This window comes from Ascidiella aspersa, chromosome 3 (genome assembly GCF_963924565.1).
Source record: "Ascidiella aspersa chromosome 3, kaAscAspe10.2, whole genome shotgun sequence".
Lineage (NCBI taxonomy): Eukaryota > Metazoa > Chordata > Ascidiacea > Phlebobranchia > Ascidiidae > Ascidiella > Ascidiella aspersa.
Window position 1 is genome coordinate 24,588,477 of NC_139449.1, and position 20,533 is coordinate 24,609,009.

The 20,533-nt window shown below is 40.7% G+C and overlaps 1 protein-coding gene across 1 annotated transcript; it reads left to right on the forward strand.

The window, feature by feature from the left end:
• The first annotated feature begins 168 nt into the window (after positions 1 to 168).
• On the forward strand, positions 169 to 20,138 carry LOC146161068 (uncharacterized). Its single transcript, XM_083385081.1, has 9 exons — positions 169 to 427; positions 6,633 to 6,825; positions 9,082 to 9,188; positions 13,133 to 13,258; positions 13,691 to 13,901; positions 14,334 to 14,350; positions 14,727 to 14,872; positions 16,982 to 17,110; positions 18,170 to 20,138. The coding sequence occupies exons 1-9, from the start codon at positions 311 to 313 to the stop codon at positions 18,414 to 18,416; spliced, it is 1,293 nt and encodes a 430-aa protein (XP_083241207.1). The 5' UTR covers positions 169 to 310; the 3' UTR covers positions 18,417 to 20,138.
• The last annotated feature ends 395 nt before the right edge of the window (positions 20,139 to 20,533 follow it).

Genomic DNA, 20,533 nt, shown 5'->3' on the forward strand with positions numbered 1-20,533 from the left:
GTTCAGGTAAAGTTAGTCAAAAATTTGTCCTTGAGTTTATTTTGACATGGGTGTTTAAGGAACGCCGCAGCTTTTGTGTCTATCGCGCTTCATTGAAACTGGTTACTAGACAGCCAGTCACTTATGTGAGCCGCGTGTTTACCTTGTTGTATTTCTTTTTTCAGAAAATAACGTTACGATTGGCTATACTGGTTTACGTTTTACATTCAGTTCGCGCGTCTTGCGTCTTTGCCAAGGTCAGGCGAAAGCTTCAAAGTACCACTGGCCCGCCAATACCAGCTGTTAATCGTTGTACCACACATTTCACGCCATGACGACTTCTGCGACCCCCGTCGGCGACTATACAAGCAGCACTACGATGGGCGGCGGCAACACAACGTCCTACGAGGATATAATGAACGACTATCCCGACTGCGATTACTATCGGGTACGTTTTGTTTCCCTCTTGACGTATCAACATAAACGATTTTCGTGTAGATTGCTTTCCCATAATTAGGTGTGATTTCGTGCTGCTGCGGTAACACGTATGCTAACAGGCTGTACTTAAAAGTTAGTTTTCATAATAAACCGTTAGGATTGCTGAATTATTGTACGACCAGTTTAACGTAAACCTACGCCTATTTCACGCAACAATACATTACAATTAATACACTAAACTACCTTTTAAGCTATGATTTTATGCTGCTGATTTTCAAAGCTCTTAAGTACACATACGTTTATAATGTGTACCACTGTTGTAAACAAGTCATTTTGAAATTACTGTCCCAGTCAAAGTTTATCGTAAAATAACGCGAGTCCAAGTCAAGTCTAAGTCAAGTCCTAGTCAAATGTAAAGCAAGCCAATTCAAAGATTTAACGTTAAACTATTAAAACTGGTAAACTCGCTTGATTTTGGCAATGACTCAACTAAAAATATCAATAACGCAACATATAACAAGCAATTATGGTAATGTATAAACAGTGTTTTTCAAGCCTTCCGACAGGGTTACAGCAAAACTAAATCGTAAAAAACTAAACTAGCGTTAACCATATGCTTTCAATCGCAAAAGCTAACTTACCATGTTACGCAACGACTTGTTTCAAAGTTTAGGCGTGACCTAAAGATCTTTAAACGTCGCCTTGTTCTATAGTTTTATCAAATATACAACGTCTTATAGTGTCAAAATGGTAATAAATTACGAAACGTTTTGTGTTTATAAGCCAATTTTAACGTGTTTGTTATATCGCCATTTTCAAATAAGATTATTATTTTTAGTTGATTTTAATCGTTCTTTACATAGTTTTAATTTTAACAACAAACTAATAAAAAACGTTTTTTAATTTATAAGCCATTGTCTTATTAATGATAGTTAGTTCCCCAATAAAGTACTGAATCGTAAATATTGCTGCCTATACTGGTTAGTTAGGAATGCGTTCAGCACGGACATGCGCTGGTCGCTGCTGATAGGCCTGGCACAGCAAATTCGCGCGTGCTCTCCGAACACACGCGAACTTTTACCACGCGAGTAGTTGAATTGCTTTAGGTTACGGAAATATCGTATTAAGTTCGGCCTGCTCTAAAACGTATTCGAATTCGCGATTTTGGAGTCCAATCCTACCGACATACAGAATTTTTACATGCTACGATTATCGGTTACCACGTTTACAATGTAATAACAAGAATAAAATTATTAAAAAATAAAAAATGATGCTTTACATTATTACGCCTGTTACAAGAATTTCGTATGATAGCTAAAACAATAATATATTAGGGCTGAAATGTAAGTAAACGGGTTGGATTAAAATCTAAACACGATTGAACAGAAGCGACGAGCAAAGTAAAGGCGCGCAGTAATACGACAGGTAAAGATTGGCGAAAATCCAAAAATTGCCCCTGAAAACAAGGTTGGGTAACTTTGGGGGAGAAATTGCGGCAAACTCTAAAGAAAAAGTCGGTAGAACACCTCGTGACATGACTGGTCGGTATCGTGGTTACAGGTGAAATAGCTTAAAGGTTACCAAACAGGAACAAGTGCTACATTTAACCGCACTTTATTCGGCGGTCGTCACCGCTTGCCCACCTAATCGGCGAGAAATCACCGCGGGATCTCGCTTTATGGTGTAAAATGCTCGCCATCTCGCCGTAACGCAAGTGAGAAGCAACGATAACATCGCGCCATCCGCTAATCGGCTTCCACTCGGCGATCGTAGCAAAGCTGACGTTAAAGTGAACGCCGTCGTGCAGCCACCAACACTTCCCCGCTTTTGTGTGAACAATTGAGGGGGTTGCTAACGGTCTCTGCGGTTTTACCACCCTAGTTTGCTGACTACTTTTCATAATTGCCAAGCAACGCAGCAGCCAGCGGAATGCTGGGCGCTTTTATCAGCAGTCATGCTGACGCTTGACTGCATCCGCCTGTCCGCAGAAGCAACTACGAAAGATTATAAACGATCTGTTCTGTTTCGAACAAGTTGGTGCCAAATCAACCGCAAGTCTTGGTTGTGTGGAGGCGGCATGCTGGCGGTTGAAAGACCGTGTCAGTTACTTTAAGCGCTTGCCGCCGTCACCGTTCTTAACTGCGTTTCTGCACGACTGGCAAGTGCGCCGCGGTATGCGGAAATATGAGTTGCCACTGGATGATGAACAGCGGCGTTCTTGAGCGAGGCCTAACGTGTAATGTTCGCTATACACTAAATACACAAACTTTGGTTGCGCGATCGCCACGGGAAGCATGTGGGCGGAGTCGCGGTCAAGCAAGTACACTTTTCTTCAAGTTGCGAAACGAACGGGCGATGCTATATTAATATCGGCAAACGCGGCTGCTGGTCCAGCTTATGATATCGGGTTGCCAGAGAAGAATCGGTAACAACGCCCACAGCATGTCTGCCATTACATTTACTTTGCTGAGAAACAATCTCAGCCGAGAGATAACGGTGGATCCCATTGTTGTCGCGGCGAACCTTTTCACGTTGTTTTAGCGACGAAGCGAGACTGACAAGCCTTCTGTGGCCTTCTAATCTTGGGAGGAACACGTGGACAAAATACATGGCCATTTCGTATGGCGCCAGGCTCCATTTGCTAATCGAACTTTGTTTGCTTTTCTGTTGTTAAGCCGAGTGCTGAAGCGTATTCAAACTATTCTAGGGAAAAAAGGGAGCCGACCGTTTTTAGTGGCCACGGGCGGACCCTATTTTGCGAAACCCGATAGGCGGCCATTGATCGCCAGGCACAGTATCTTCACCACGGCGGTTTGATTTCGCGCCCATTCTGTTTTTGTTCCTCTTGCGACGCAACGTGCGTCGAAAGACGTCAAAAAACGCCTCGCAGAAAGCCGCAAGTCGAGTAAGTGCTCGGCCCATTATCGATTTCGCCCCCCACCAGAAACGTGCGAATTCGACTCCAGATTGAATTTCTCCGCCCTATTTTTATTTTCACGCTCCAGGTTTATTTTTGTTTGGCGATCTTGCATCTGACTCTTTCGAAGTTTAGATCGCGGTTGATGTCACGAAACTTTCGGTCATTTGTTTGTGTTTTTAAAACGCCTGCGAGCTCAAAGCACGTAGAGCGTTGAGTCGAAGGCTTTTTACGTACAGTATTTGTTTAACTCGATATTTTCTCGTGCAATTCCGATTGCCTGGGGCACACCTGAACGACTTACCGCCTACGTCAGAGTGTAACGGAAGTTGACGATTTTTGGATTTGAATCTTGGATTTTAAGCGACTTTGTTTGTTGTTGCTTTTGCGACGCAACAGATAAACGTCAGTTGGATTGAATCTTGTGGCGCTCACGGCTCACATTATTATTCAAGATAATTTTTTTTGAGTTTAGTACATACATTGACTATTATGAAGAAATATGAAACAAACAAGCGAACAAAAATCTGCCAGTAGTAGTATATTTGAGTACCCTTTTTTGCTCTTTTAGCACTTATCCAATGGTAACTAATGTGCTGATGCATGAGATGTTTATTCTCGCAAAATTCCCACCATCATTGCTATCCAGCATATCAACGAAACAATAAGCTCGAAAATACAATAGCGGTACACCACGCAGGCCAGTCGCAAGAGTCGATGAGGGTCTATGCAGGTAAACATAGGTAGCTCGAAGCCACATTAAGCGTCATACACTTCCTGTGCAATTTCGAATTGTGCTGTTTTGATATGCACTCAACCACGCAAAAGCGTCAACAAATCGCACTTGCTCGTGCCTGAACCGCCTCTCAGCCGTTTTCTGGCATGAAGTGAACAGCGCAAATTATTTCCGGTATTTCTCAGCCAACCCGTTCAACGTCATTTTTTATCAGCATTTTAGCCTCGTTTTGTTTGCTACAAAGGGACCTCTTGCCTGAAACAAAAAATAAAAACACAACCATTTTGTTAAAAATAATAAGAAAATGTGCCACATCGCCGGAGTTTTTTTTGTAAAAGCATAATCGGATTTCGCGTTGGTTTATACATAACCCGGGGTTATTATTGGAAAAAGTTCGGGAAACCGAGACTTATGCGAATTACTATATTATTTTTTAAATACGAATCATTACATCGGGATGATTTCTGATATTATTGTTATAATCGAATTAGGTTTTTTTTAATGTTCACTCCAAACCAGGGAGCAGAAACGCTGAAAACATATTACGTAGGTCTGATCTATATAAAGTTCTTGCTCGTGGGAAGATTTTGCGGCACTTCATTGAGAATCTGTGCCCGATATGGCGTTTGCAGCGCGACTACTTGCCATTTAATACGTGCCTGCTGGTGCGTTTCTGCCAGAAAAGTTAATTTGTCCGGGCGACAGCGCAGGCTACACGACAGGCTGAAGTGCGGTCGGCTGATAACACTTCATGTTTGCTCCATGTAATTGGATTGTAATTGCGAAAGCCCTAACCTTCGTGTTGTTTCAACACGCGTAATCGAACCCACTCACAGCTGTACACTCGCTGTGTATTCCCACTGGATCCAAAAGGCCGTCCGACGTGCCGAGACGCAATAGGATTACGGGAAGTCACTTTCCCCACCATTTTGCAAGTGATTTCGCTCGCCGCAAAATTATCAGCTTTCAAACGAGTAAACTTTTCAATCTTTTGCAGCAAGGAGCCCTCGTACAAAACGTTGGTAATACTAGGAGTTTGCAGAACACGACAACTATTTATTCCGGTAAACTGACAATCCTTGGTAAACAATTTGCCATTTTACACAAGTCGCTTTTTAACGATAACGTAAGTAGGTTTATTTGCCACGCACAAGGATAATCACTAAACATAAAATGTCGAACGCAAATGTTTGGCAAATAGCTTAACAAAGCACGCGCTGACTCGATTTGGACTTGTAATTGCCTTTGGCTTTAACCGCATTTTGTTCTTCACAGAGTATAGACGTGTTTTGCAGTAATCGCTTTGTAATCTCGGGATAATTTTCCAGTAGTTTTTGCTGCGCGTTTTTGTTCTTTGTTCCTAGCTTCTGTGCGCCTGTCTAGGGGTATTTCCACCGAAACCGAAAATGTCCAATCTTCGTTTGGCCCTTGTACGGTAGGTCGTAAAGCCTGTTGGACGCTTGAAAATATATATAATTATAGAAACCTCTGGCATGCAAATTGTATTTATAAACTTAACTTGGTTAAAACATTTTTGTACGAGGTGTTTACGGTAATGTTTGGTCCCTTATGACTCGTTTATCACACCATGTATAGGGAGGCAATAAGCAACCGCTTTAATTCCCCCGAACACTTTACCTTTCTTTGAGGATAGAGTTTCGCCATCGCATTGTTTCTTTAGCAGAAGCGTTGCTATTTCGATCGAAGACGTCATTCTATATACATATTCCTATTACAGCGACGGGTAACTCGATTGCTTATATAACCCTCGCCTGATTGTATCACCGCCTACTGCTTTTAGTTCAAACAAGCGAATATTTTTGCTGAATACACGCTTAACTGAACCTGAAACATCCCGACCGACAACGAAATGGTTCGCTTAATTTGGGCTCACGTTTTTTACGGTTCGTATTTAACGTGGTTTCATGGCAAACGGTTAACAGCAATTTTTTAACCTTGCCGCAAAATAACAAGGCGCTTTTTGTTGTTTCATAGTAGACTTTGTAATGACTATTATTCGAAAATTTGTGCAGTAAAATCGAATTTGTAAGCTCCATCGCGAAAAAATCGACGCTTTATTGATGAATTTATTGATTAATTTTTACTTAGCTATGAATTGATTTTATATTTGAGCAGGTTTGTACCGACATTTAGCCAACTAAACTCGATTGATTTTTTAACGATATTAGGTCGCGCTATAGATTGCAGTTTTTTGTTAAACCATGCCAGCATATTCTGTAAATTCGGACAGTAAAATAAAACTATGTTCGTCCCAATGACGAATGCATTCGATATCTTAACTTTCTTATTTAAACAGGACAGGGTCAAAATTAAGAAATGTTTGGCCTTGGTTCGCTTGCTGTACCTACCATCTTGATTTCGTTGTACATTTTCGTTGTTGTACAGGTGTTTCCACCATCATGTGAAAAGGGTGGAAATGAAACTCTTAAGCGCGGAATTTTCCACCAAAACCAATAGTTTAAGATTTAAAGCGTGGAAATCTCCAACCTGTAATTCTAAAAGCCTGGTGAAAGTCACTTAACCTTCTACTGTCTATTGCAGAACGATCTTATGCGCATGGAGCCGGCCTACGGTCGTATAGCGTTCACGTGGGTCTTCTTTGTCTTCGGCGCCACGAGCAACATCTTTGTACTCTACTGCCTCTACAAGTGGAAAAGGAAGACGCACGTGCAAGTGATCACCCTCCATCTCACCCTCGCCGATCTGGCGTTCACCTTTTTTATCATGCCTATGGGTGAGTGATACAACAGTCTTGTAAAAAAAATCGTGAAAAATAGTGTCTAGTACTGGTAGGATAGACTTCGGTGTAACGATAATTGAAAATTGCGCCGTGGAATAGGACACATGAACTACATTTAGGCTTGAACTAGCATGTTTTGCAGTGAAAATGTATTCATTTCTTCTTTTTTTGCATTCGTGTGCCTTTGGATTTGTGTATGTGTTCACTGAAAGATAATTCGCTTCTGGGTGTTGCCGCTTATAAAATTAGCATGGCCAAAAATGAAGCTCCTTTATACATTTAATAAATTCAATGGCACTAAAAACATACAAGTAGTACACAAATTGTTCGATAATAGTAATTGCTAGAAGGCAGAGACACTAAAGTATATTTATATTGTGGTCAAAGGTTTTGTTTGGAAATACATTACATTGCGGCCCTGTGGCAAACGCGATGTGAAACATGGAAATGGCAACTGGCAAAGCGCTCTATAAATTCCCTCGCGACCTGCTGTACATCAGCAAGTCTCCTGCTTGTCGTGAATACGCAAGGGTAAATGGATAAACCTGATTAGCTTCGTTGCGATATCCTAATCTCCGCCACCGTTAAGTGTAGCGCTTTACGAGGCTTGTCGTAGGGTACTCTGGTTGTACAATGTTAAGTTCAATGTGTGCGATGGAGTGATCACATGTGTCGAGCAAACACTTGTGAATGGGTTTGCTTGCCTACGTTATCGACCTGCTATCAGGTCAGAAATCAGTGCAATACACATTTTTGCCGACTGAGCAGGATTCTCTGATATATAAAAGGTTGTGTTCGTGCCGTTAGTGAACGGAACTGGGGGTGTCGAGCCACTTTAACTGTTCATCAATATAGCAATAAAGAATCTGACGCATTTAGTTGTTGGTGATTGGCGCGCGGATGTGATCAAATTTTAAAGTTATTAGCCACTCGCAGTTTCACGATTTTTAACTAGTATCCGCTGCCTACCGTCGGTCGTAAGTTAACCGCACTAGGTGTTATGACACGACCAAGTGACATAATCAAGCGTAATGTTGTATTGGGATGGGCCTTTACCTTGTGCACCTCGTATTGGCTTGAAGGGATATTGTTGCCCTTTATTCCTTGTAACAAGTCTCTATAAAATGGTAATAGTCTGCTGGTATTAATTGGATATTTTATTTTTTTTTGCGCAAACTAATTTTTCGCCACTGTGCTGCTGCACTTTTGTAATTAGTCAGAAAACCTTTTTCCGCCGAACCCAAAACAAATTACTCCTAAACTCGCCGTTGGTATTATGATAAAAAACAATATTAAATAGATATTAGGAAATGTATTATATTTTGTCCACACTGGCGCGACCCAACTAGCAAGACCATAAACCCTAAATTTCCGTCGTTTCTTGTGCAGCCGCTTTATTTCTATATAACCACTGTTACAAAACATTTTAAATGGCGTTATTGCAAACCAAACGGTTCGGGCGCCTGGCGAGCTAAAAACAGATGTTATGCTCGATCAAGCTGTCGTCTGCTTTCAATTGGTGCTATACAATTTTGTGAATGAACAAAATAGTTTATCGAAAACAACTTTATACGATTGCGGAAGCTGGCAATATCTTTCGAGGAAGTTTTTCGATTTACGCAGGCAAATTTCCTCGAAAGCTCCCGCCGAGTTTAGGGGTTGTGACACTTGGTCGCATTGTCCACCGGCTGGATTCACTTGACCAAGGAGAGTGGTCGAGTTTAAAGCACAGCGGGAAATAGTGCGACGATTTAGACGCCGAAAAGCTTTGGAAACGCCGTGAGACGTATTTGTGTGCGCTTGGCTTGAATGACGTCAAAGGCACTTGAATTTCGCGTCTCTTTGTACGACACGAGACCTTTATTTGACCACAATGTTTGGCAAAGGTGGCAAATTCTAAATAATTTTGTTTAGTCTTCATTATCAGGTGTTTTGCTGTAATTATATTTAGGTTGAACTTTACCAGCGCTGTCAAACAGTTACAGCACAAAACAAAAATTAATTTTCCAAAAGGACGAATGGAACTAAATTTTCGTTTTGCTTGCCTTTCATGAATATCGTAATTAGATTAGGGTTCTATTGTGAATCTTTTACACACGGTAGATGCTTCACAAGTTCAAAAATCAAAAATATTTTTCGCCTCGGTAGGTTAGTTTTCTAATCTAGCCGTACCGTTGTTGATTGACCTCGGAAACATCGAGCTGCATCACGAACAAACGCTAACCTGTCGCTTGGTGGTATATTCAACAGACGCGATGTGGCAGCTGACCATTGAGTGGGAAGCCGGCAATGTCATGTGCAAGGTTTGTCAGATGATGAAGCAATTCGGGATGTACGTCAGCTCGCTCATGGTGCTCGTAAGTCTTTTTTTGTTAAATTGATTTAAAAAAGACTATTTTCGTTCGCATAGTAGCCCCAGTTGCATAGCTTCATACTGAGCGAAATTTGTTCCATTTTCTTGTAGAGGGTTTTGTGTTTTATAGTAGCCCTAGTTCGCATAGTAGTCAAATGGTGGTCCCGCGCAGTGATTACCCCTCTTAAAATAGTATAACTAAACCGTAACAAGTAAAACAAATCCGGTTAAATTGAGCGTCTGGCGTTTTGTGCTTTCCTTAATTCTTTGCACTGTTGGTGGACAGGCAAAACACGCCCTGTTCGGATTCAGTTCTGCCACCGCAAAACACCGTGTTTATCACCAAGGCGGTTGTTTTCTACCGTGTACGCACGACCATCACCCCATATCGTTCCGGTCTTGACGAGCCCAACCAACACGGCCCGTTTGTCGAAAAAAACCTTGTCTACTCGGCCTTGTTTCATGGCTCATGACTGTTATAAACATATGGCTCCTCTTTTTTTTCACCACCGCTCATGCAAGGAAGCCAAACAAGACCAGGCGAGGTCAAGTGGCGGTAAAAACTTTGGCCAGGCTTGCCTATAATGTTTGACGTCGAAACGTGCCAGTTCCTAATGAAATGTTTCGGCTCGCCACCCAACGAAGGGTACCTGCTGTGGTTTAGCATAACATCCCAAGGACAAGTGCCCTGCCGATGGTGCATTCTGTGAAGCGGTCCGCTGTCTGCGTCAATGACACGACCTGCAATGTTAAACAAGCGCATTAACAAACCCCGGATTTTCACGCCAACCGCGTTTTCGTGCTTGAATAGCTTTCAGGCGCTAGAAGCGACGGCTTTTGCGGTGTTTTTGCCTCGTGTGAAAGCTCGTCCTGACAAACAAACCTCCCCATAAATGGGTCAACATGCAAATGGCTGCAGCTTCGCCTGCGGTAGAGTTGGAAGTTAAACATTAATAAGGCAGCTTTCAAGGTTCAAGGTTTCAAGGTTCAAAAGGCTGCTTGTTTCGACATACACAAGAGGCCTGCGTAAAAAATGGCGGTGCTCTTTTTTACATTCCTGTACCCGAAAAATGTTAAGTTTTTGGCGCCACTCCAGTTAATTTAGCTCGTTAAGTGGATCGGCTGTTTAGCTTTTAAGGCCGAAATCGCTCGTGCACTTTTCCAAGCGTAAAATTAGGGCCGCGAATGACGTAACAAACGCGTTAAATGTCTATAAAAATAAAAATCACGACTTCTGGTTGTTTGTGGGATTCCTGACTCGGAACGTTTCAAGTAAACACATTGCTTATCAGAATATTACGTAGGAGTTGCTCCTACAAGTCCATTTCAGACGACGTGTCTGCGCCCACAATCCCCACGCATGTTTAAATATCCGCGATCGAAGTGGTGTCCTTTCAAAGTGACGCGCCATCTCGGGAAATCATGGCTCGTTAGGGTGTCCTCGTAGAGATATACTCATCGCCAACAAAAATGAGCGCACGTCAACCACCGAAGCTCTAGGTCTGGACGTTTCCACCTTGTAACTTCCCGTCCTATTTGTCCTATTCGTCCTATTCGGCTGCCGATTTCTGGGCATAGACATTTTAAAATAGTCTATTTTATGAATTGCCACTGTGTTCATGCGTTTTTTCTTATTTTTTAATCAAATGCTTTTATATCGGGCTATCGTCGATTTTCAAACCAAAAGCGAATTGTTTTGAACTGTGTTACGCAATCCAACTTTCCTTAGTTAGTTAGAAGAGTTTTTCGTCTAATAAGCTACAATATTTAGAAACTGGAAAATAGATCGGTACACTGAATTTTTAGTTATGACACATAATTCTATATCCAGTATGGCGGCATAACGTTGTTTGTACAAAGCGGTGATTTATTTGGGCCCGTCTAGTCAATGTCTTTTTTACGTGTAATGACCATATGATCTATTTTCTAAACCAAAAACGTTGAAAAGAGTGATGGTGTCGTACAAATACATGGTTTGTTGAGACCTTTGATATAGTTATACTGTGTATATAACGCAATAGTTGCATTCCAGCCCCTTTGTCGCACTCAAGTCATTTCATGTTGTGTAAGAGTGTCGTTATATAAAAACCTATATAGGAAACATGTAAATACTGAAGACAAATAACGTCACTAACTGAATGGTCTCGCCTTAAATGGGGTTTGGCAGCACCATTTTAACCTTCAGACGGTACTACCTTGAACAAACAGTGACAGTGACATATTATTGATACGAAACGTGAGGTCACTAAACGCTTTTAACGAACAAGCCTGTACAAACAACATAAGGATTTGTTTTGTATTTGGTGATATTTCCAAGTTTCTCAGCTTGTTTTTGTTGTCAGTCAACACACGTTTGCTGCGGCGTTAGTTAAACACAATTTGCCACCGATGATCTCTGACAAACGATAATGAAATAATCAATGGCTCGGGTACGGACATTTTTTTCAGGAAGTTTACAAGCTTGTCCACAACTTTGCGCCTTTGTTTAATGTAGACTACTTGATGAATCCTTAACAAAGATACACGGTATCGCCAGTGGAATAAACCATATAAATCCGGCATAATAAGTTCGCTCTGTTTCAAGTCGGATATTTTTTGTCACGCGGTGTGGCCTTTGTTAGGTCTGACGCAAACAGGGGCCAAATATCGATCTGATGACGTCAAAGCCCGCACTTTTGCCACCCCGGTCAGTGTCATTTAACACGGTTTTTCGTATCCACAAATACCCAGTTCAAGCGAAACTCGTGGGGGGTTACAGGCAGTTCTATATGACAGAAAAATACGCGGACCAAGTTAAAACTGCCAAAATCCTAAAAGATATATTGGCTTTCATCCGATATTAGGATTCAAAGGTGCGAGAGTTGCTGTATAAAACACTTAAACGTAGCTTAGTAATCGAACACTGTTGATAATACGTTTTCTTGCGACGAATTATCTTTTTGTAGGCCTGATTGAGTTAATTAGCGTTACAGAAGACCTGTCGACATATAATGAAGACAGCCAGGCCCGAAGTTGTAATTCGTGTTTTCGATTAAAATAACATGTGAGTGTCAGTTATGGAACACAATATGGCAAAATATTTCCATCGAGGAAAGCCGTCTTATTGTGTGTTCAAAATTTAAGATATGTTACACACAAAAAAGATTCTGTTACACAAAAAGTAGAGCTCAACACAGCTTGGGGCGACTCTGCTGCCAATAACGCGAACTACAACTTTATTTAGCTAATTAAAAATCAATATCGTTTACAGTCTGTTTGGAACCACGTCAGCTTAAAATGCGCTAACAATAAATGAAAAAGCAATTCGACCCTTGTAAGTTGCGTTGGTAACTTACTACTCATATTCCAGGGAGTAACGGTATAAAACAATTTCTTTATAGGTATTTTTCTTATACACCAAATTAAACCTTATTTGTTACGATTCTACTAGAGTTGCTGTCACTTAATTTAAAAAAAAAGTCCCATGCCTGTTTCCGATTTAAGTAAGCTCATGAGTGGCAGATGCGCACAACTTCCAACATTTAGAAGCGTGTGTGCAGTTTTAATCTTTATGAAACTTGCCCTTCAACACTTGGGTTAAGGCATATAACTCGCCTGTCATCACGAACTATTGGCGTGGAAATTAACTGTCGTCTTAAAGTTGGCCTTTACTTTGATTTCCATTTTCTGGAAGCAATACGAATCTGGAACGTTTGGATTTAATTAACTTGTATATCATAATCTGTTGTCCTAATGGTTTAAAATATTTGAAAAGTTCCCGACGTTTCACAGTTTCATATGTGAAAGGAAAACAATATGAGCGAACATTAAAAAAAAATAAAAACACGTTTCAAACCTTATAGAAGTAGCAGGTCGAACTTGAATATCTAAGCACGATATTCGTTTCGAATAAGAAGTATTGATGCTGTGAATGTGCAAAGTGCTTTCAATCTGCTTGTTTTCTTACAGGTTACTGCACTTGACCGTGTATTTAGCATCCTGTCGCCCATGTCGACCGCCACTCAGCAAAGAACGCGAACAAAGTTTCTTCTCATTGGTGCTTGGACTACAAGTTTTGTCAGTGCCCTGCCGCCGGTAATTGTTATGCTATAGCCGAAAGTAAAATCTTGTTTTGCAATATTTATAAATTTAAAAAAAGTTTGTCTGTACTTCGTAGTTGCGAAAGTGTTTGCTTTTTTATTGCTAGTAAATTGCCACATGAAGGTTTGAGAGTTGCCAGAGCGCGAATCAGGTGTATTTTATTTGCCCAGTATCCCCGGAGACAACTTAAGCACGTGAAAAATACTTATCTGATTGTCTCTGATGGCTTTTAACTTAGGATTGCAACCAACAAATCTAAGGCGTTAAGTTGTGAGAGCTTAGAATAACAATTCATTGGTGTCCACAACATGACTGTAAAAAGGCCCGAATAGCAAATCACCCCTTTTTGACCTTTTGTCAAAAAAATCTCGACATTACGGCGCCTGATATTTCCAAGTAAATTAGCCCAATTTTGACCTTCCGCAGCTGTACGTTTTCTCCCTGTCGACGGACAGTCTGTGTCCGGACGCCCCTCCGTTCCGCCAGTGCGTGGACTTCATGATGGTGAGCGAAACGGTGAAGAAGGTGTACCTCTTCTTCACGATGGCCATGAGCTTCATCATCCCTTTCGTCGTCACAGTGGTTTCCTACAGCCTCATCATCGCCGAGATCTCAAACATGTTGCGCAGAGACCGAAGTAATAACTGATGTAAACAATCGACAATACCTTGGCGCTATTACGTGACCTTGCGCCAAAGGAAAATATGTTAAACAAACACATTTATATGTTTGTTTTGACAATACCTCGTGTTTTATGAAGTTTGTTGTTTTAAACCGAGTTCTTCTGAATAGCCTCTGGCATCTTGGGTGGTGCCTTTTACTCTGTTTAGGAACCAGACAGTGAGTGAAAACTAACCTTGGAAACCTAGTCCGCTTTGCTTTGCTTGGCTGTTCAACCGACAAAATATTTTGTTCGCCGTTTCGAGTAACATGCAAAACAAAACAGTTGATCATAGAAAGAGACCAAATATAGTTTCACAAAGTTCTCGTACGTTCGCACTTTCAACCATGAGTTGAAAATATAGTGCAAACAAGCTACCAGTTAAGCTATTTTTTTATAACATAACAGCATCTTTCGTAGTAGACGTGAATGGTATTTGTTTTACGTAAATCGTGGCGCGCAAAGCAACATCAGTACCATAGGTTACGTGGCCGATTTACGGAATTCGATAACTTCGATAAATTAGGTAAAAAACAACAGTCATCAAAAGTAATATTTGTATAATATTGAAACAAATGCAAAATAGCCGAAGCGCAGCAACTTGCGAATTATGTGGACTATATTGCTAGGATATCTTACAGCCCTTGTTGGATACCATCGCGACAAAATACATAAGTGTTAATAGAACCTCATTTTCACACTTAAGTTAAGCAATTTCAGCACGATTCAAACGTTGACAACAGCAAATGCCACGAGAAAACCTACAGTAAAACTGTGACTTGAAAAGCTCGTTTTTTGCAGGTGTTTCTGATGCAGGTCCTCTACATGCTGCTTTATCTGCCGCCCTTGGTCCACCCTATCCTTTACGGATTCTTCGTCAGCGATTTCCGCAAGCGATTTGCTTCCATGTTTAGCGTTTGCATAAAGCATCCAAGCGCCCATCGCAGGTAAAATTATCCGGAACTAAATGTTACCGATTTGACGTGTTCACTCATGGTTTAAGTGTTGTTGTACTATACGTCGCTTTTTTAGCGTTCAGAGTTTCTAATCGTTCGGAAAGCATTAATTAGGACACTTAGGTGTGCACCAGATAGAAACTGTGAACGGTTAGTATTGCATTCCATTTTTTTTATAGTGAGGTTGAATAGATTTTAGTCACACTAACTGATTGTGCGATACGTGTCGAATCGTCTTTATTTAGTTGAAGTCGATTTACTTGACCTATTTGGCTTTGACATACATTTTGCAAACTACATTACAGATCTGTTCATATAAAGGAGTTAAAACGCTATGGTGCAAATCCGAAGGATTTATGCCTCTGTTCATCCCAAGCATTTTACGCATAGAAGCCGTTAATTTATTAACCGATTTTCTCAAGAACATTGCATTCACGTAGGGTCTTTCCCCTGTCTTATCATAAAGTGCAAATTCTCTTTCCTAACGAATTACATGCGTATAGCATGTCAATTCAATACAATACACGCTTGTGACTATAGTTTTGCAGTTGCACGTAGTTTGCCCGCCGAAATACAGTATAGCCATGCCAATATACGTCTGCTTAGGGCCACAGATCGAATTTAAATACTTCGACACCTCTATAAACTAAATTTCGTTAATCGCACAATTTTTGTAAACCTCTCTTGGCAGCTTATGAATGAAACTTGAAGATCGCGACTTATGATATACAAGTGGCAATAAATTTGTTAAACGAGATTTTCACATTTCTGGTATTTGAGTATTGTTAAAAGTCTTTTAAGGTTGACCAAATTTCACACGTGTATTGGGATTTGGTTTTGTGCGACTTAATTATAATGGCACGTGCCACATACCGATAATACTCTTCGCCTTAACGGTTTTTTTAATATAAAAGAGACAAGTTGTAAAAAATGTAACAATTTTTAATGTTTTTGTATTGGTTGTATCATGTAGAAATACCACAGTGTTGGGACACAGCGACGAAAGGGGATTAATTGTAAGTTATTTTCCAGGCTCGGCTACGTGCCAGTCCTTCTCTGGGCGTTCGTGCTTTCCTTATTTTCGTGTTTTTTGTTCCAAACCAACCAACAATTGTGTGACGTTTTGCTTTTAATCATTCTTTTAGCATGAATACTTTTTTCCTCATTTTTTCTCCAACGCGTGTATGGGCTTATACCAGACTCGACACGTTGATCCGTGCATTGCTAGTTATTTTCAAAAGTGCACATTCTTATGTTTTTACTATTATTTGTCACGTTAACCAGACAACGCAGTCTTTATACCACCATCCCTATACGTTTAAGTTATTCTGCGAATTTTGCGTTGCTTGAAGAGTGTCGATTTGTTTTTGGCAATATGCACAATGTTGTCAGCGTAGCGCTTGGCTTACCAAACAACACCACAAGCAATTAGTAAAATAATGCTTGGCACACATAGCTACGTTATGCTGCACACCGCTTTAACCAGATTCGTTGTATCGAATTCTGGAGTAGAGTATAAGGACTGGTAACTCCTTGAATGTTTAATAAATTAAACAGGTTCCTCTAAATACAGACCTGCACAACGTACGGCCATTCGGTCACCACGATAGGTAGTACTGAGGTCAAGGTCTTCCCGGCTATATTTTTGCCAACTTTTATCTGCCCGTGTAATTTCTGTTAAATCAGACTTTAAAATCAGTTATTGCGAGCAACGTGCAAATCTCTGCTATAGACCTAATTCGATCTACAGTTAAATTCTAAAAGTTTTGCAAGTTTAATCCTTGTTTTACGTCATGTTATGACGTAGCTTTGTAACGTCTTTACAATAAAATTGTCATTCAACTTCAGTATGCGGCCGTGTAAATGTTTTTTTTTTCTTTTTGCGGCCCTTGTACCACTTTATTTTGTGCAGGTCTGTCGTTAGAGGTAGCCAGCACTTAACTTGAGAAATTCAAGCAAAATTCCATTCGACATTTCGATTCGACGACGAATTCGTGAATTTTGCATTGTTGGGTAAATATCGTGCGTTCTGCAATGCACAACACCAAACAAAAGCAGCACAACACAGTATACTGAATTATGTAACCGGCATTCTTGCAGCGACGGAGACAGCAAAAGAAAGTCGTTGGTCTCCCGGACCCCGTCCACCATGGTGACGTCACTAGAATTCCAGCGGTGCCCTGACGCCCGAATGTCCCTCGGAAACGAACGCACTAACTGTATTGAGCTGTGAGTCCCCCCGAATGCAAGCTGTCCCGTGTTGAATATTGTTGTCAGTGGCTTTGGTGGCAGTTAATCGGTGTTGCGACCGCGAGGTTTTGCTAGTGTAACATCGCATCGGCCTTGTACAGACTGTCGATGACCACGACTGATCTGCATTCGAAACCTTCGCGCTTTTGTGTACGCCGTATCACGCGCATTGTTCGTGTTCTGCCTGCTGATTTGTATGTGACATTTGACGCAATCAAGTATTACCGAGAATTCCGGGCATTGAAGTCCCCTTTTTGTTTTGCACCGTTACGCTGAAATATGCTGACGAACGAAACGATTTGTTTGGAAAATTTTGTCTTTGCTAAGCTTATAACCTGTTGAAAGGCGATTTGATTTGCAAAAAAATCACTAACCTTATCTACGGACATGACTTCGTTGTGATTTACGAGGCACGCATGCTGTTGGTATCCGGTGCACGTTACACCTTGCATGTGACACTAGCACTTGTTTCTAGTTTGCCTTACAAGCTTCCCAGTTGTTTGTGCTTTGCGGTTGTCGTGATTAACCTGTAACGTGAACTTTACTTAACCGGTTCGGCTCACCTGTAACGTCCCAACAAACTACACCTAACATGAACTCATAGACTTTCCTCACGAAACTAAAAAGGCCTTAACAAAAATTGTATATGCCGTATTTTTTATGCTCTGGGAATTCATTATATGGAGTGCGCGGCCTATGATAATTCGGCAACCATGTCGGACGGAAAATAATTAGGGGCTATGTTAAATCACATATTTGGAAAACGCAACAATCTTATCATTTCCTTGAGTTGAAAAAAAAGATTTCCTAATTTTAGGTGCATTTTTTTAACTAATCGACAGTGTTTGTCGTCCGACATGGAAAACTGCTGATTTGCTGGGAAAAAGGGCGCACTTGTTAAGGCTATTCTAAATTAACCTATAGCAAAACAGGGATGCAGCGAAAATCAAAATTGGCCTTCTCCACGCAGCAAATCTGTTTTTTTTTGTTCGAAACCAAACAAAAACGCGCCCTATAAATGTACTTAAAAACTTACAGAAAGGAACGAAGCCATCCACGACCCCTGATACGCAACGAACAGGCTTCGAAGGCGGGAGGGGCAGCAGAGGAAGGCTGCATCGAACCTCGCAGCAACTTTGACGCGCGCTGCCTAGACGAACGGCCAAACGCAAGCACGCCCGGCTCGGCCCGCAAAAGCGTCGCCACCGAAATGGTGATTCTGGACGGGGGCGCTGGTAGCGAAAAGGACCACGCCTCGCCCCTAATCACGCGCGATGTACTTTGATCTGAACAACCCTTGACGAGCTTCACGTACGCCAGCGCAAGTTCCAGAGAACAACAAGCTCGAAAGTTGTTTTCTTGCTGACTTCTCCAAAGTTTCGTTTCACTGATTTGGAGGCGGGGAGAAATGCGGATCTACTTCTCGCGGTTGCATTGGTCGTTAGACGCCGCAGACATCCGAATATAGGATATTTTTTTATGCGTCGGCTTGCATGTGTTTGCTTATGATTAACCTCAAGCGGCTGTTTTACATTTTTGAGCTAACTCGTCCTATTTCTGCTGCGGAACGCTTCGCAAGTCGTTCTATGCCACAGGTATTAAAAAATTTCAAAGACAATGTAAAATCTAATACGAAGGAAATATCGGGACGGTCTGCTTTACCTTGAAAAGTGGGCACCAAATGCGTGGCGATTTTCGTTTGCACTGCAGAAAAGGCTTAACTTAATCATTTTCGTCCTATGTGATAAGACTTGGTTCTCGTTCGAGCACTACTACTGCTGCTTTGCGCTGTCCCGTTGAGTTCACACTGTTGTGTTGCGTTGTCGGTCTTAAGTATTCGTGTATGCACTTGTAATCGTCTCTTCTGTGGTTAGATTTCAATTTTAAATGAATCCCTAAAAGTTCCGCGACAAATTCAAACAATGTTATGTTTCTGTTCGCATATTGATTTCATAAAAAATGCCCTGAGAAAGAAAACTAAAACAAAAAGCTTGAAAGTTTACCTGAGATTTGTTTGAAAAATCAAATTAACGGCCCGCCAGGCCAACATCCATATATGCAACCACCTGAAATAGTGTTTAACATTGAATCCGCGGCCAAAATTTGTAAATATCGCCAGGAGTCTAACTGTATTTAATTTCTTGCTTTACTTTTTACTTTTGCTTTGCTTTTTATTTTTAAATTAGTGTTCACTTTGAAATACTTAAGCAGTGTCAATTTTGGCAAACTCAACGGGTTTTGGTAGTCACGGATATATCACGATTTCTTCTACCTAACGTGAAGCTATGGCGACTTCTATACACCTTGCCTCTAGCATAATACAAAATATTTATGTTGAATACCGCAATTAATACGTTTGGACTTACATTTGTGGGCCCATGGTAGGTTGACCACAAATTAACAAAAAGGCAGAACAACCGAATTATAAAGAATGTAAGTAGCTTTAAGAATAGGCAAGATCAGCATGCACTATACTCTATAAAATAATATTTTTTTACAAATGTTGTTACAAGCGACGTTTCTGGCCTTTTGATAAATCAGGCTTAAGCGATTATATGGGCATGTGACGAATGCGTCCAAGGTTTGACGTTGGTGACGACCTTAGGCCGGTCATTGTGCAAATGTTGCCTCTGAATCGACGCCTACGTTTCTGTGTGTTATTTCCTAACGATAAGCATCCCCCGCCCAACAGCGTCTTGTACAGTATTTTCGTCGAGGTTGTTTTAAAACCAGTTGCCCGTAACAACGTCTCGCTTAAGTGAAATTAGCCACAAGACATTAAATAGTGCTTGGCGTGATTTGCGTTTAAGCTTGAAACTACAAATTAAAAAAAAAAACATTAAAGACTGTATTGAAACCAACTCGTAAAAAATATCTTTACTTTTGTAGTAGACTAAATACTGTATTTGTTGTGTTGTATTTATTCTTCTGGATTAATCTACTCACAAATAAGAAAAATGTATTCGTTTTTACCTTGCACCAGTTTTGACAGGCACTCAGAAATAAACCAAAATGACTTAGCGTTAGTCAAAGAGACAAGCCACTAAGACCAATATCTAAAACCGAAATTACTCGCGCAAACAGAATATGAAGATAAAAATAGATGTGGTAACATTTCGGCTGACCACCATAACTTAACTTTAACGTTTTTAAAATTTATTAGATTTTATAATTTGTACTTTGTCGGAAGTACAAAGGAATCTATCCATTGAGAAATACAGGATAGTTTAGGTTTAGGACTTTGTCAAGGTACAAGGTATAGTTGTTGGCAGACATTAGGATTATCGTGGCATTTATAAAGTTCTTATATAATTTATTATTTTTCATTCCGTGTTAAAAATGTACCTGATCCTATAAATTGAAATTCCTCCAGTTCAATCAAATTATTTTATTAGAAATGGG

What these genes read in the sequence shown, in the direction of transcription:
- LOC146161068 (XM_083385081.1), top strand. Translation starts at nt 311, where the DNA reads ATGACGACTTCTGCGACCCCCGTCGGCGACTATACAAGCAGCACTACG. An exon ending in CTTTTTTATCATGCCTATGG is followed by an intron (nt 6,826 to 9,081) that starts GTGAGTGATACA and finishes TATATTCAACAG; the next exon opens with ACGCGATGTGGCAGCTGACC. An exon ending in CGCACTAACTGTATTGAGCT is followed by an intron (nt 17,111 to 18,169) that starts GTGAGTCCCCCC and finishes AAAAACTTACAG; the next exon opens with AAAGGAACGAAGCCATCCAC.